The following is a 15,000-nucleotide window of genomic DNA, read 5'->3' on the forward strand; positions in this document are numbered from 1 at the left end:
TTCATGTAATGAATCAAATACAAAGTTATAATACAAATAGTAATATAATGTGTTAAGATTGACAAAAAGAAACAGTGTACGACAAAAATGACAATCTTTTAAAAATGTATTTATAGTTGTCTCTTTACCAATATCTCTTTGTAACTTAAGTTACCTAACAATATTTTTAACAGGTTATGTTGCACTTTTTTTTTGTAATTAATTTACTTTTAATTAAACCGTTTCTTATTAGGGCTACTGATTATCATAGCAAATGATTCAGATGAGAAATAAAAACTTTTTTTTCAGTTGCCTGCAGGCTGACCAGGAAAAAAATGGAGGGTACACCTCTGATATATATAAATATATATCTATAAATATATATATATATATTTGTATATATATTTGTGTGTATATATATATATATATATATATATATTAAATATATAATATATTTATATTTTATACAAAATGATGTCTTAAAAAAATTTTTATTTTTTTATTTCCCATGCAAAAAGTTCCTATTAATCTAAGAAATTTGCTGAAAGGGGACAAAAAATGGTTTGACTTAAAAAAGATAATATATATATATATATATACATATATATATATATATATATATATATACATATATATATATATATATATATATATATATATAGATCTATAGTTTGTTGGCTTTGGGAAGAGCGGAAGGAAAAAAGTGATTCTTACGCCAACATATACGTCACTTTTAATTACTTTTAACTTTCGTCCAACATTTCCGTGTTGGACGAAAGTAAAAAACCATTAATTTAATTACAAATTAATCGTTTTTTAAAAAAACCACAAAAACGCAAATTTAATTGACCAGAATGTTTTAAAAACATTGTGAATGTTTTTAACAATATAAACAATGTTTTTATTTAATTTTTTTTAATAAAATGTTTTTATTTTTATTTTTTTTAATAAAATGTTTTTATTTTTATTTTTTTTACTGAAAATCATGCGCGGAGTGTTGCTACATCGACTATCTTATAGCCTGACTCGCAAGGGAGTGCTGCTACATCGACTGACAAATAGCCTGACTCGCAAGGGAGTGCTGCTACATCGACTGACAAATAGCCTGACTCGCAAGGGAGTGCTGCTACATCGACTGACAAATAGCCTGACCCGCAAGGGAGTGCTGCTACATCGACTGAGGGTTTGGTTAGGGCAGGCAGTCTATCATTATTAAAAAAAAAAAATTCCGGTCTTGCATTTTAATTTTTACTTTATGTCAACAAAATATCGAAAAAACTTTCGGACAACATCTAAGGGTTGTATATATATATATATATATATATATATATATATATATATATATATATATATATATATATATATATATAATATATATATATAGATACATATATATATATATATATATCTATATATATATAGATATATATATATATATATATATATATATATATATATATATATATATATATATATATACAACCCTTAGATGTTGTCCGAAAGTTTTTTCGATATTTTGTTGACAAAAAGTAAAAATTAAAATGCAAGACCGGAATTTTTTTTTTTTAATAATGATAGACTGCCTGCCCTAACCAAACCCTCAGTCGATGTAGCAGCACTCCCTTGCGGGTCAGGCTATTTGTCAGTCGATGTAGCAGCACTCCCTTGCGAGTCAGGCTATTTGTCAGTCGATGTAGCAGCACTCCCTTGCGAGTCAGGCTATTTGTCAGTCGATGTAGCAGCACTCCCTTGCGAGTCAGGCTATAAGATAGTCGATGTAGCAACACTCCGCGCATGATTTTCAGTAAAAAAAATAAAAATAAAAACATTTTATTAAAAAAAATAAAAATAAAAACATTTTATTAAAAAAAATAAAAATAAAAACATTGTTTATATTGTTAAAAACATTCAGAATGTTTTTAAAACATTCTGGTCAATTAAATTTGCGTTTTTGTGGTTTTTTTAAAAAACGATTAATTTGTAATTAAATTAATGGTTTTTACTTTCGTCCAACACGGAAATGTTGGACGAAAGTTAAAAGTAATTAAAAGTGACGTATATGTTGGCGTAAGAATCACTTTTTTCCTTCCGCTCTTCCCAAAGCCAACAAACTATAGATCTATATGTAAATATATATATATATATATATATTTATATATATATATATATACATATATATATATAGATCTATAGTTTGTTGGCTTTAGGAAGAGCGGAAGGAAAAAAGTGATTCTTACGCCAACACATACGTCACTTTTAATTACTTTTGACTTTCGTCCAACACGAAAATGTTGGACGAAAGTCAAAACCATTAATTTAATTACAAATTAATTGTTATATAAAAAACCCACAAAAACGCAAATTTAATTGACCAGAATGTTTTTAAAAACATTCTGAATGTTTTTAACAATATAAACAATGTTTTTATTTTTATTTTTTTTAATAAAATGTTTTTATTTTTATTTTTTTTAATAAAATGTTTTTATTTTTATTTTTTTTACTGTAAATCATGCGCGGAGTGTTGCTACATCGACTATCTTATAGCCTGACTCGCAAGGGAGTGCTGCTACATCGACTGACAAATAGCCTGACTCGCAACGGAGTGCTGCTACATCGACTGAGGGTTTGGTTGGGGCAGGCAGTCTATCATTATTAAAAAAAAAAAATTCCAGTCTTGCATTTTAATTTTTACTTTTTTTCAACAAAATATGGAAAAAACTTTCGGACAACATCTAAGGGTTCTATATAGATACATATATATATATATATAGATACATATAAATATATATATACATATATATATATATATATATATATATATATATATATATATATATATATATATATATACTATATATATATATATATATATACTATATATATATATATATATATATATATATATATATATATATATATATATATATATATATATATATATATATATATATATATATATATATATATATATATATATATATAAGTAGAAAATCACTTAACAACTTTTTGTTAAGTGATTTTCTACTACTAATATAATTGCTCTGTTCTTTTAAGAACATTGAGCCCTCTATTGTGTAGAATACTTTTTAAAGTTGTTTAAATATATATATATATATATATATATATATATATATATATATATATATATATATATATATATATATATATATATATATATATTGAAACACATACTTTTTTTACACATAAATAAATGTTTTTCTGTGACACCCAGACAATTTGGTTTCATGAGGTATCATAGCACCTTTTTACACATTCTTATCTTGAAAAGTGAGGATTTTTACAAAGAGACAAGGATGATAATAATTTATAGTTAACAATGGAGTGTGTCAATAAGGTGTTCTATCTTTATTCACCCTTATTTTCTATAACAAATTTTTAATACTTACACTAATAAAGTTTTACTTACTAGGAGTCCTGACAGATGTTGTTAAAAGTTATTTTTTCGTTATTGAGTTAATCATTACCTATATACTGATGATGTTGTATGCGTGCTTTTTCTGTCAAAAGTTTTCAGAAGCTATAACTTTACTGTTTGTTTTTTTGCTATTTTTTTTTATTCAGATTCACTTCCAACAGGGCTGTTATCAACCATTATTAAGTTGGATGTTACTAAAAAAAAAAATGATCAAGTTATAAAGCAAGGAAACAGTTGGCAGAAGACCTGGCAAAGTTTGTAGATTGTATGAGTCAGGAAAACATGAAGATGGGAGAGATCCAAAGTGTTCCTGCATGCTCTAAAAAAATAAATTTTTTTTAGAGCATGCAGGAACAGATACAGTAAAAGAATGAGACTTTTTTGAATGGCAAGTCAAGCGAGAATGAGTTTTAGTTGATTGAACTAGAGATTATAGCTTCTTTAAGCAGCGACCATGATAGTATTTCTAGAAAAGAGAAAGAGATGCAATGATGATGGGAAAGAGGCTCAAACTTGGCAAATAAAGTGGGTCCAACTATGTTTACAATGCAATGGATCTTGTCTCGAAAAGAAAGAGCTTCATTGAAAATTCCAGTCCAAATATGACAACAGTATTCCAAACAGGAACGAATAAGAGATTTGTAGAGGTAGAGAATGGAATCAAGAGTAAGAATGTGGCAAGCACGATAAAGAGAAGCAACCTTAGCAAATGGTAATTTAGCAATCAATTAAATATATGGTATCTGTGAAAGATCTATAGTCAATGATAATCCAAGAAGGCATAAAGAAGAGGGCTAAGTGAGAGAGCTGCCGTTCATTAATATGGGAATGTAGACAGTATTGCAATAGTTGTTTGCAGTAAATAACTGAGTTTTATTGGAGTAAAGACTTAAAAGCTCATGCAAGTCCAAAACTGTTACAGAAGTGAGATTAGATTCAAGTTCAGCTGCCTGTTCTAAGTGATTGAAAAGAGAAGACTTTTTGTCAAGACAGGAATATCAAGTTAAGTCATCAGCAAAAAGACCTACTTTAGATGTAAAGTTGTCAGGAAGATCATTAATGTAGATAAGAAACAAAACAGGACCAAGGAGGTACCCCAGAAGTTACTAAATATGAAGAAGAGCATTAGCCTTTGAAGATAACTTTAATAAAGTGGTTTGAAAGAAATGATTTGATAATGATTACAATTAGATATAGCTGCTGCACAAGGAGGTGAAAACCATGGAGTAGAATGAGGCTTTACTTGGAACCAGTGTGAAGGAATAAAAGCTTTAATTCCTGCCTGAATCCAGGATGTTATGTAGGAAACACGTTTATCAGCTGAGAGAGAAAAGATACCAGCCCAAGGACTGTCACAAAGAAAATCATGAAAAGAATCCCAGTTAGCTTGTGCAATGATGGGGTAAGAATGATAGTCTGAAGTACCAAATGAAAGGGATCATGGCATGGTCAAAACCACCTAAATTAAAAAAGAGAAACTGAGCACAAGCTAGTTTCAGAGACATGATGCATATCTAGAAGTAAAGATAAACGGTTAAGGTTGTCAGGAAAACAAGTCATGAGATTAACTATAATCTCATGACTTGTTTTCCTGAGTAAGAGATTAAGAAATGCAAAGGTTATAGGTTTTAGTGCCAGCAGGGTTAGTGGCATTAAAATCAGTCATTTAGTGTGATGAGCATTCAAGTCCCAACAGCAACAGTATTGGTGGATGGGTAAAGATAGAGAGAATGGTCAATTTGATCAGAAATTACATCTAAATGAGTGCAGTCTAAGGAAGAAGGAGAACATTAAATAACAAAGAAAAAGGTGATAAAGTGCAGAGGTGCTAAGCAAAAGCACATATAAGAACGGTTAAAGGATTCAAATCTGATTTCACGACAAATAAGTGAATAAGTGATGCGTATGTACACTCCTAAGCCAATCACGTGGTTATTGAAGTCTTTGCAAATCATAGGATAGTACCCATCAACACTGAGATCCGAAGAAGGAACAGTGGAATTTGTGTTAGTCTCACTAAGAGCTAGCATGGGTTATTTTGCAAGAGGTAAGATTCAACTAATGAAAGGTTGCTTAACAGACCACAAATTTTTTTAAAAGATAAATTAAAACAGTTAGGTGGTGGGGATGGTTTTTTATGCTTAATTTTTTGGTTTATTTTTGGCTCAGAACCATTAAACTGAGTTTTAGAGCTGCACCCTCATTAGGAGATAACAAGAAGAGTTGCATTGACACTATCAAAAAGGCACAAGCAAAAATCTATGAGTAGAGTCGAGAAGATCGACCATTCATCATCCTAAGCAGGAAAAAATGTAAGACAGGTTTACATCTATGCCAGCCTAGTAGATAAAGCAGGGGTTCAAGGCTGGTCAACAGAATTATTCTGCTTACCCCTAAAGTCTTTGCCTAGGAGACCTTCTACAAGACAGTAGCTGAATGCAATTAACATCTGCCTAAGATGAGTACTTTTATCGAGACACAATCCTAGTCTTTAATCAACCAAGAGCCCCGAGGCAGGGGAATTTTAACTGGATACAGTTAACATTTCCCCAAGATGAGTATTTTTATTGAGAAACCATCTCTAGCCTTTACTCATTTAAGAGCCCCAAGGCAAGAGATTTTTAAGTTGGAGTTTGTTTCTCCTAGATTTTGCTTATAAAAGCAAACCCTACAAGGCAGCAGGGCATGAGGCAAGTAGTACCTAGTTACATGATACCAGTACCAGCAGGGTGATCATGATGATCTTGAATCTGACCTGACCTGAAGTAGTTAAGAGGAGTTACTTCCTTTAAACATTACTTTAAAACATTAAACAAGATAATTTAAAAATGCATTTGGAAAAACATTACATCCAACAAAACACTAGAGATTAAGGTGAGCATAGGTTTTATAGTTGGAGTCACTAGTTGGTTACTGATTTTATTTTTTATTTTAGTCATTTTATTATTTATTTTACTGTTAGAAATATTATTTTAAGTAACTTGAAATTACAAGTAATGCTTCTTAATAGATATAATTCCTTGGTTTAAAATAAAATTTTGTTTTATATGTTTTTCGCATAGTTCACAGTTTAATTACATTGAACATTTACTAACAAATGATTTGCTTCCATTCGAATATTATTTTTAATCAAGTGCATATAGTATATGTGCTAGAACCAACATTCTTCTCAGAGAGTTTTTTTTTTAACTTAATTGCAGACCAAGTTAATCATCATAATTGTTATCATTGCCACGAATTGTCATCATCATTGTCCTCATTATCATTAGCTTTACGCAGAGTAATAGCATCTAAGATTTACTTTAGTTTTTATGTTTTAGGGGATTCTGTAAATGTATTAGTGGATGGTACTATATTGTCATTTGGTAAAGTTGATCCAACAAATATGGTAAGAATTTATTTCAAATTAGTTTTTTAGTTGAATGTTATGATAACTTGAAAGCTTTCAATAAAATGGTTTGTCTCATAGTTAGAGAAATATTTAATATATATTATAGCAATAAATAATACAGCAAGTATAATTACAATAATAAATATTAGTGATGAAAATTATGTTATTATTTACCATAGAAATATACTGTTGATATGTATTTTCGACAACGCTGGAATGATTGTCGATTGAGACATAATTTAACTGAGAAACTAACTATTATATCAGGAAGTGATTATCCATCAAATATTATTTGGACACCTGATACATTTTTTTTAAATTCTGTTTCCAGTATATTCCATCATGTTACTGTAAACAATCATAAAATTGATATTTACCCGAATGGATTTATTTTTTGGGGAACAAGGTAAAAAAACTTTTAATTTGAATTAAATTGATTAAATTTTATTATTTAATTGTTATTTAGTATACATATATTTATGAATAAAATTTATTTATGTGTGTATACATATATATATAAAAGGTTTGGTAAAAATGGCAGACTATAGCCCGTGCCTGCCTTCACACCCATGCAAATCAGTTTACATGAGCAAAAAATATTATTCTTTGTTTTTTTTAATTCTTTTTCTGAAAACGCTGTAAGCTATAAAGATAGGAAAAACTAGTAACAATTTATTACCTTTATATATATATATATATATATATATATATATATATATATATATATATATATATATATATATATATATATATATATATATATATATATATATATATATACCTATAGCACAAAGCTACTAAACTAGTATCATCAATCAGAAATCTTTCTATACAAAAAGACTCGAAGAATTAAACCTAACTACACTAGTGGAAAGGAGACAAAGAGTAGATCTAATACTAATGTATAAAATTATGAATAATATTGACAAATTAGAAAAAGGCATTCATTTTTCAATTGTTATATATATATATATATATATATATATATATATATATATATATATATATATATATATATATATATATATAAATATATATATATATATATATATATATATATATATATATATATATATATATATATACATACACACATACACACATACACACACACATATATATATACGCACATAAATATATATTTATATATATGTATGTATATATGTATGTATATATTTCTTGAATGTCAATAAGCATAAAATATGTATTTTTGAAAGTAACACTAGTTAGTTCTAGTTTTTAAATATCTGGAAGTTTCTTCAATATAACTGACATTACAGCCAGCACAAGAAAATTTTTAAATAAGGTTTAATTAGCTTAGGATCTTTTGAACAAAAGTTATTTTGTATATTATTTAATAGTAAATATTAATTTTATTAAAAAAATCTTTGCAATATTTATTAACAACTTTTTTAACTTTCATTTTAGTATAATTAGAATAAGTTCCAATAAATGGAAGCTTGCAATATCTTATATTTGATTTTTTGAATAAGGTAGAAACAGATGCAATTATTTTTTTATCAATATATGGTTTAATTTTAGAGTCAATAATTTTTTGTGGAAATTGATTTTGTGGAAATTGATTATTTTGTGACAATTTCAATTAACAATAGGCTAAACCAAAACTCTTCTAATGAAAATACTTTCAACTCCTCTAAACGCGTTTATGAAGATGCTCTTAAAAAAAGTGGCTTTCAAAATTTCGAGCTAAAATTTGAAATGAAAATTGCAAAAAAGCGTAATAGAAATAGAAACATAATTTGGTTTAACCCCCTGTACAGCAAAAATGTTTTAACAAATATAGGTAAAATTTTTCTAAAATTAGTAGACAAACATTATCCTCCCTCTAATAAATTACATAAGATTTTTAACAGAAATACCATTAAAGTAAGTTATACTATTTACTTTAATGGTACGCGTTAATTTTAAAATTAACGCGTACCATATGTTCATTTTTATTAATTAACGCGTAACAACTACGCGTTAATTAATAAAAATGAACATATAAAAGAAAAAAACACTGATTATTGTAATTGTAAGCAAAAAATAGATTGCCCTCTAAATGAAAAATGTTTTTCGAAAAATGTAATTTACAAGTGCATTGTTTCCTCACAAAATAACCCTGATAAACAATATATTGGCTTAACCAAGAGGAATGGAAAATTGTTATGCCAACCAATCGTTTAAACACAAAAAATATTCAAAAGAGACTAAAAATATTCAAAAGAGACTACAAAATATATTTGGGATTTAAAAGAAAAAAATAAAAATTTAAATTTTAATTTCAATGGTCCATTCTAAAATCTGCCCCTGCCTATAATAACATTTCCAAAAAATGTATGTTATGTTTGCAAGAAAAATTTGAAATAATTACTCATTTAAATCAGGACAATTTAGTAAATAAAAAATCTGAATTAATTTCTAAATGTAGACACAAAAATAAGTACCTCTTAAAAAATTATAAAAACAAATGACCAAATTAAATTATACCCATTCCAAAGAAATTTATTTAATAATTTCTGTAACTTCCTGTTAACCAAAAAGTATGGTAATTAAAATTTTTTTTATAATAATTTATAACTTCCTGTAAAATATTTTTTTCTATAAATTGCATTATTTTGAGATTTAGTAACTCTTCCTGATGATCCAGCAATGGTGAAACTTCAAGTTGAAGAAAATAGTTAGATAAGTATTTTTTACTAATTTATTATTGCTCTGTTCTTTAAGAACATTGAGCACTTTATTTGTAAAATACACTAACATAATTTATATATATATATATATATATATATATATATATATATATATATATATATATATATATATATATATATATATATATATATATATATATATATATATTAGTGTGGAGCTTATTTTAGCAAAAAAATTTTGATGGTCCTACCCTTTTTATTTGTTCCTTTCAAGTAGAAAACACTCCCATAAAAATTTCAGCAAAAAATATTTATATTTAGGGGTAGAACAAGTGGTCCAAAGTTTATAAAGTTTTAAAAAATTTGACAGATTAAGTATAAGTTAACAATTATTTTTCACTTGTTACATCACAGTAATCATTAAATGTTATAATTTTTCACAATCATTGATTAAACATAAACAAATTTAACAAGTTTATTAATTTCACAACTTATATTTTTGAGATAATACAACTTCACGTCGTGCGAATATTGTGTAAAATACGCAATTGTTATCATGTTATGCAATATGAAATATTTGATTAAAAATATGAGCTTTAAAATTAATTAACAATAACTCTTAAGTTAAAATGTTCTACTTTTTTGCTGGCTTCTTTGCCAAAGTTTGCTTTCGGCTGTCTGGGTAGGCTCGACAATGTTCTTCCACAACTTGTAGCAGAAACTGGAGCTGGGATTCATCGCGAGTGATAAATCCAATATACTCCTGGATTAGTGCAACTCCTCGTTCTGCATGATCGTTCACCACTTTCAACAATTTTACCATCTCTGTTGCTTGTTTAAAATCGTCACGTTTGTTCTATAATTCAGGATCAACATTTAGATATCCATCTGGTAATTCCATCATTGAAAAGAATTTCATAGATTTGGCAGTTACAAAATCTTCCAAATTCTTGTTTCTTAATACATCCATTGGAACACTAAGCCTTTTGGTATGATCTTGTTTTAAATCTTTGTTCTGCATGGCACTCGCCATAAGTCATTTTGTGGTTGAACTGACCTGATCATCAAAGAATGCTAAACCCACAACTTCAGGTGACAAATACCATAAATGATTGGATAGCTTGATTGATGTAGCTTTCGCAATTGCTGGATGGATGGTTGAGTACTTCAGCAAAGATTTCATGAACATCAAATATCTGTATGAAGCATTTGCAGCAAATGGGGCTGTGATCCATATTTTTAGGTAGAAATGAACCATAAATACACAAACATCACATAATCCCAATTGTTTTGTCAGTGTTAATTTGAATTAATGTCTGAACATCCAGATTTTCAAACTGTAAATCACCTTCCACATCCAACATGCATGATACATGGCTCCGGGGCTCATAAACCGAATTTCTCTTTCAGGTATGGCACCAAGAAAGATAATGACGAGTTCCAAAAACTCCCTGTAGTCATCTCTAGATTGACTTTGTTGAAGATTCTTGTTACAAAATTTGATTGTGCTCTCTTGAATATCTTTTACCAGATCAGCTACATCACTTGCCATTCCAGTTTCATATCTGTCGATGTCCATTAATCCCCATTTCTCTTGAAATCTCTTAAGGAGAAGAACCTCTGGAGCATATGTTGACCCCATGTTTACTTGGAATATGGCACCAATGATGAGTTCCATAATATGATGTTGGCATGCAAAGCACAGAAGCTCCTTGCCAAGCTTTTGCTTCAGAAGAACACATGCACCAGCAATTCTGCCTGTATTAGAACTTGTCGTATCAAAACACATTGCTCGAATGCTATTGGTTATATTCCAATCTTCAATTGCCCAAAAAATGGCAGAAGCTTGAGCCTCCCCAGTTCCAGACAACAGCTTGGTAACAGTTAAAAGTTGAGAAACACCTTTGCCAGAAACCAATACTGGCAGGTGATCCACCTTTTCTTTGCTAGTCAAATGAGGAATGAGTTTGCCGTTCCAATGTACAATCAAAGGAATTTGAACACGAAACTCTACTTTTAAACTTGCTTATCTCCGGGCTCAATGTTGACCTATTGAATCTTGATTTATGGCAAGATTGTCAATATTTTTTCCCAAACTTCTAGCTGTTTCAGCAATAACAAATGCAGCTTTGTGGTGAGATAATTTGGTTCCGTCTAGAGCAGCTGCCAGACCTGGTGTCAACAGATTTTGTGCCCCTCTTTCTTTTGCTGGAGTACAAAATATGTTGCCTTCAACTGCTCCAGCGGCACTCTCATCTTCAGTTTCCACATTTGAACTATCTTCTTTGGATGATAAGCAGTTTTCAGTTGCGGTCTATATGTGCTGCATATCCTGATCCTCCATTTGTTGACACCTGAAATCCAGTTTCCTTTTTCTTTCGGCTGCCGTTTTTTCTTTCATTGTTAAAGTTAGATCTAATCCGGCCATCGATCCTCGCCTTCCTTTCTCTGGCTGTGCAAACAAGAAGTCTTTGTCTTCTTGAAAGGAAACTGGATGTTAATCATGCTCACAGCATTAGCATGAGCCAAATCAAATAAATCATCCAATCTGGAGATAAAAGAATCCTCTCTTGCTTGCTGAGTTGCAGATTTTCTTCCTTTGTTTTTTTTTTAGCAAACACCATTCTTCAAACGATTGTTCCAGTTTTGTATGGCAATTTCGATGTTCTCTCATTGGAATTCGAGCTTTCTGCCAAAACTTAGCAATCTCATTAATTGTAACAGGCGATAACTGTCAAACAGTTTCTTTCAGGTCTATGTGGTGATGCAAAAACAAACCAAGAGCCATAGGTAAAGATGGAAGCTTACTTCCTGTGAGTTCAGCCACAGAATCTCCAAGTAGATACACCTGTGCTTTAGATCTAGTTGTAGATCTAAAGCACAGGTGTATCTACTTGGAGTTTAGTATCAACCAATAAATGGGAAGGAATAAACATGCCAGAAGGGCCAACAAGAGAAAACAATCAACAAAGTGCATAAAGGACCACGCAGGGTTGTAAAGAGAAAAGGGTTACACATACCCGGTAAAAGTAAACGCCTTCTACAGTATGCCTTGCTCCCGAAGGGAGCTCGGGAGAATTGAGCTACTTCTAAAATTTTGTCCAATATTTGGTAGTAATTTTGCCCATATTTGGTAGTAATTATTTGTATATATAAAGGAATAAAATCGGAGGGTAGGACAATCAAAATTTGAAACTTAAAAAATAAGCTCCACTCTGATATATGTATATATATATATATATATATATATATATATATATATATATATATATATATATATATATATATATATATATATATATATATATATATATATATAAAAAGGTAAAGGAAAAAAAAAACATCTAAAAACATCTATATATATGTATGTTTTTTTTTTTTTTTTTTTAACATCTTTACTCCCAACAAGACTGCAGGCAACCATTATTAGAGTTGGAAGTTACTGTAGTTGAAGTTTATAGAGCAAGATAATGCTTGACAGACGACTTAAAATATACACAAACTACACTGAGGCATATTCGTTTAGACGCATCAATTTTTTTCTCTTTGTCTTAATTTTTTTCTATGAATTGTCAACTGATATCCATGCAAGTTATTATCAAAATAATTGTTGTGTTGTGGGCTTATAAAAATCACAAAAAAAATTTTTCTATGTGTCTTTATTAACATGAGAGTATATTTGATATACAAAAGTGCTTTTTTTAATTGGAATATATCTATAGTCATATTTTTGACATTAAAAGATGGAAATTAGTAATGTGTATGTCCTCCATTACACTGGATCACCTCAAAAATTCTGCCTTTCATTGACTCCACTAGTCGTTGAAGTGTAGTTTGATCCAACTCGGACAATGCTTCAAGGATTTTACACTTTATCTCAGTAACAGTTTTAAATTGGTGTCCTGCTGCTTTAGCGTCATAAACTTTTCTTGATAGCATTCCCCACATGTTCTCGATTGGATTTAAGTCCGGGTTATAAGCTGGCCATTCAAGAACCGGGATGTTGTGGTCTTTAAACCATTTCATAGAATGCCTAGATTTGTGAATTGCAGCATTATCTTGCTGAAATATGGCATTATCGTCCATGTTTTCATCCATAAGTTATGAGAACATCATCCAACATTTCTGTATACTTTATCGAGTTCATTTTATGTAAGCCACAACACAGAGTCAATTTTCCTGAATAAGAAAATCCACCCCAAACCATTAAACTTCCTCCTCCATAATTTCGTTTTGTTTGTGGGTCATTTATTCCTCTTAGATCATGCCAATAACAACTGTAAGAGTCCGGACCATCTAAATTGAACTTTTTTTTATCTGAAAATATTACGTTTTGCCACTTATGAGTCCAATGCATATGGTTTTTAGCAAACTGTAATCTAGCAATTTTATGGTGTTTTTTTAACATTGGTTTTTGGTGTGGTTTCTTCCACTTTACGTTTGGTGTTGTACGTAGAATATGTGCAACATGTTTATTGGTGACAGGCAATAATAATTTATCCTTTATTTGTGTTGCATTCAATTTATTTTTGGTTGCTTCGAAGCGAATTCGATTAATTTGCCAATTTGGTAATACTTTGTTGCCGTTTATTGCTTTTTTTACACCGTAATTGTCACTTTTTGCAATGTAGTTTTGTACAACATGGTCAGATCTTCCAATTTTTCTTGCTATTTCTCGTATAGAAAGTGCTGCTGAGATTTCTGAGCCATGATATAAATTAATTTTTATTTTTTCAGCATCTGTCAAATACTTTCTTTTAGGCATTTCATAAAATGCAATAAAAATGATACTGGCAGAGCAAAAGATCAAATTACACTAAAATTTATCAACTTATTTGTGTCAAAGTGATTAAAAATTAATAATTACCGTTATTAACCTGTTTGCGTCTATAGATATATTCCAAATAAAAAATGTGCTTTTGTATATCAAACATACTCTCATGTTAATAAAGACACATAGAAAAAAATTTTTTGTGGTTTTTATTAGCCCACAACACAACATTATTTTGATAATAACTTGCATGCATATCAGTTGACAATGCATAGAAAAAAATTAAGATAAAGAGAAAAAAATTGATGCGTCTAAACGAATATGCCTCAGTGTATATGAATCAGAAAAACAAGATGAAGGAAGCAAGTTCCGAAGAACTGATAATCTAGGAAGAAAACTGGACAAATAAAAATTTTTTAAATTCTAAAGCACGTAGGAACAGTCACAATAAAAGAATGAGACTCAATAGAATGGCGAGTAATAAGACTTGTGCATGAATAGAAAAATGCTTCAGTTAGTTTCATTTTGGTATATTTTAGCAACTTTTGGATTTTTTCCAAAGTTGATGCAGTCATAATTTTTCTCTTATTACAAGTTAATAAAAACCACTTTTTAAAAGAGATCTGTTTAAAAGAGATCTTTTTAAAAGAGATGAAACTATCCAGAAAATAGTTCTTGAAAAAATGAGACACTTGTTGAAAGAGAGAAAAAAGTTATACAGCTCTAAAGTAGTCTGTTTTGACCATTTGTTAAATGAGGGGGGCCACTG

The 15,000-nt window shown here is 29.4% G+C and overlaps 1 protein-coding gene across 2 annotated transcripts in view; it reads left to right on the plus strand.

Annotated features, from left to right (window-relative positions):
- LOC100199063 (gamma-aminobutyric acid receptor subunit pi) overlaps positions 1-15,000 on the plus strand; it is a 59,172-nt gene that overhangs the window by 19,784 nt on the left and 24,388 nt on the right. Inside the window, exons 1-3 of one of the 2 annotated variants that reach the window (XM_065813977.1) lie at positions 3,562-6,289; positions 6,736-6,803; positions 6,986-7,212. In XM_065813977.1, coding sequence (XP_065670049.1) covers positions 6,801-6,803; positions 6,986-7,212 — 230 coding nt within the window. In that variant the 5' untranslated portion in view covers positions 3,562-6,289; positions 6,736-6,800. Of the gene's footprint in view, positions 1-3,561; positions 6,290-6,735; positions 6,804-6,985; positions 7,213-15,000 lie in introns of those variants that run through there. The other variant, XM_065813976.1, reaches the window with a different exon arrangement.

Source organism: Hydra vulgaris, chromosome 12 (assembly GCF_038396675.1).
Source record: "Hydra vulgaris chromosome 12, alternate assembly HydraT2T_AEP".
In the NCBI taxonomy this organism is placed as follows: Eukaryota; Metazoa; Cnidaria; class Hydrozoa; order Anthoathecata; family Hydridae; genus Hydra; species Hydra vulgaris.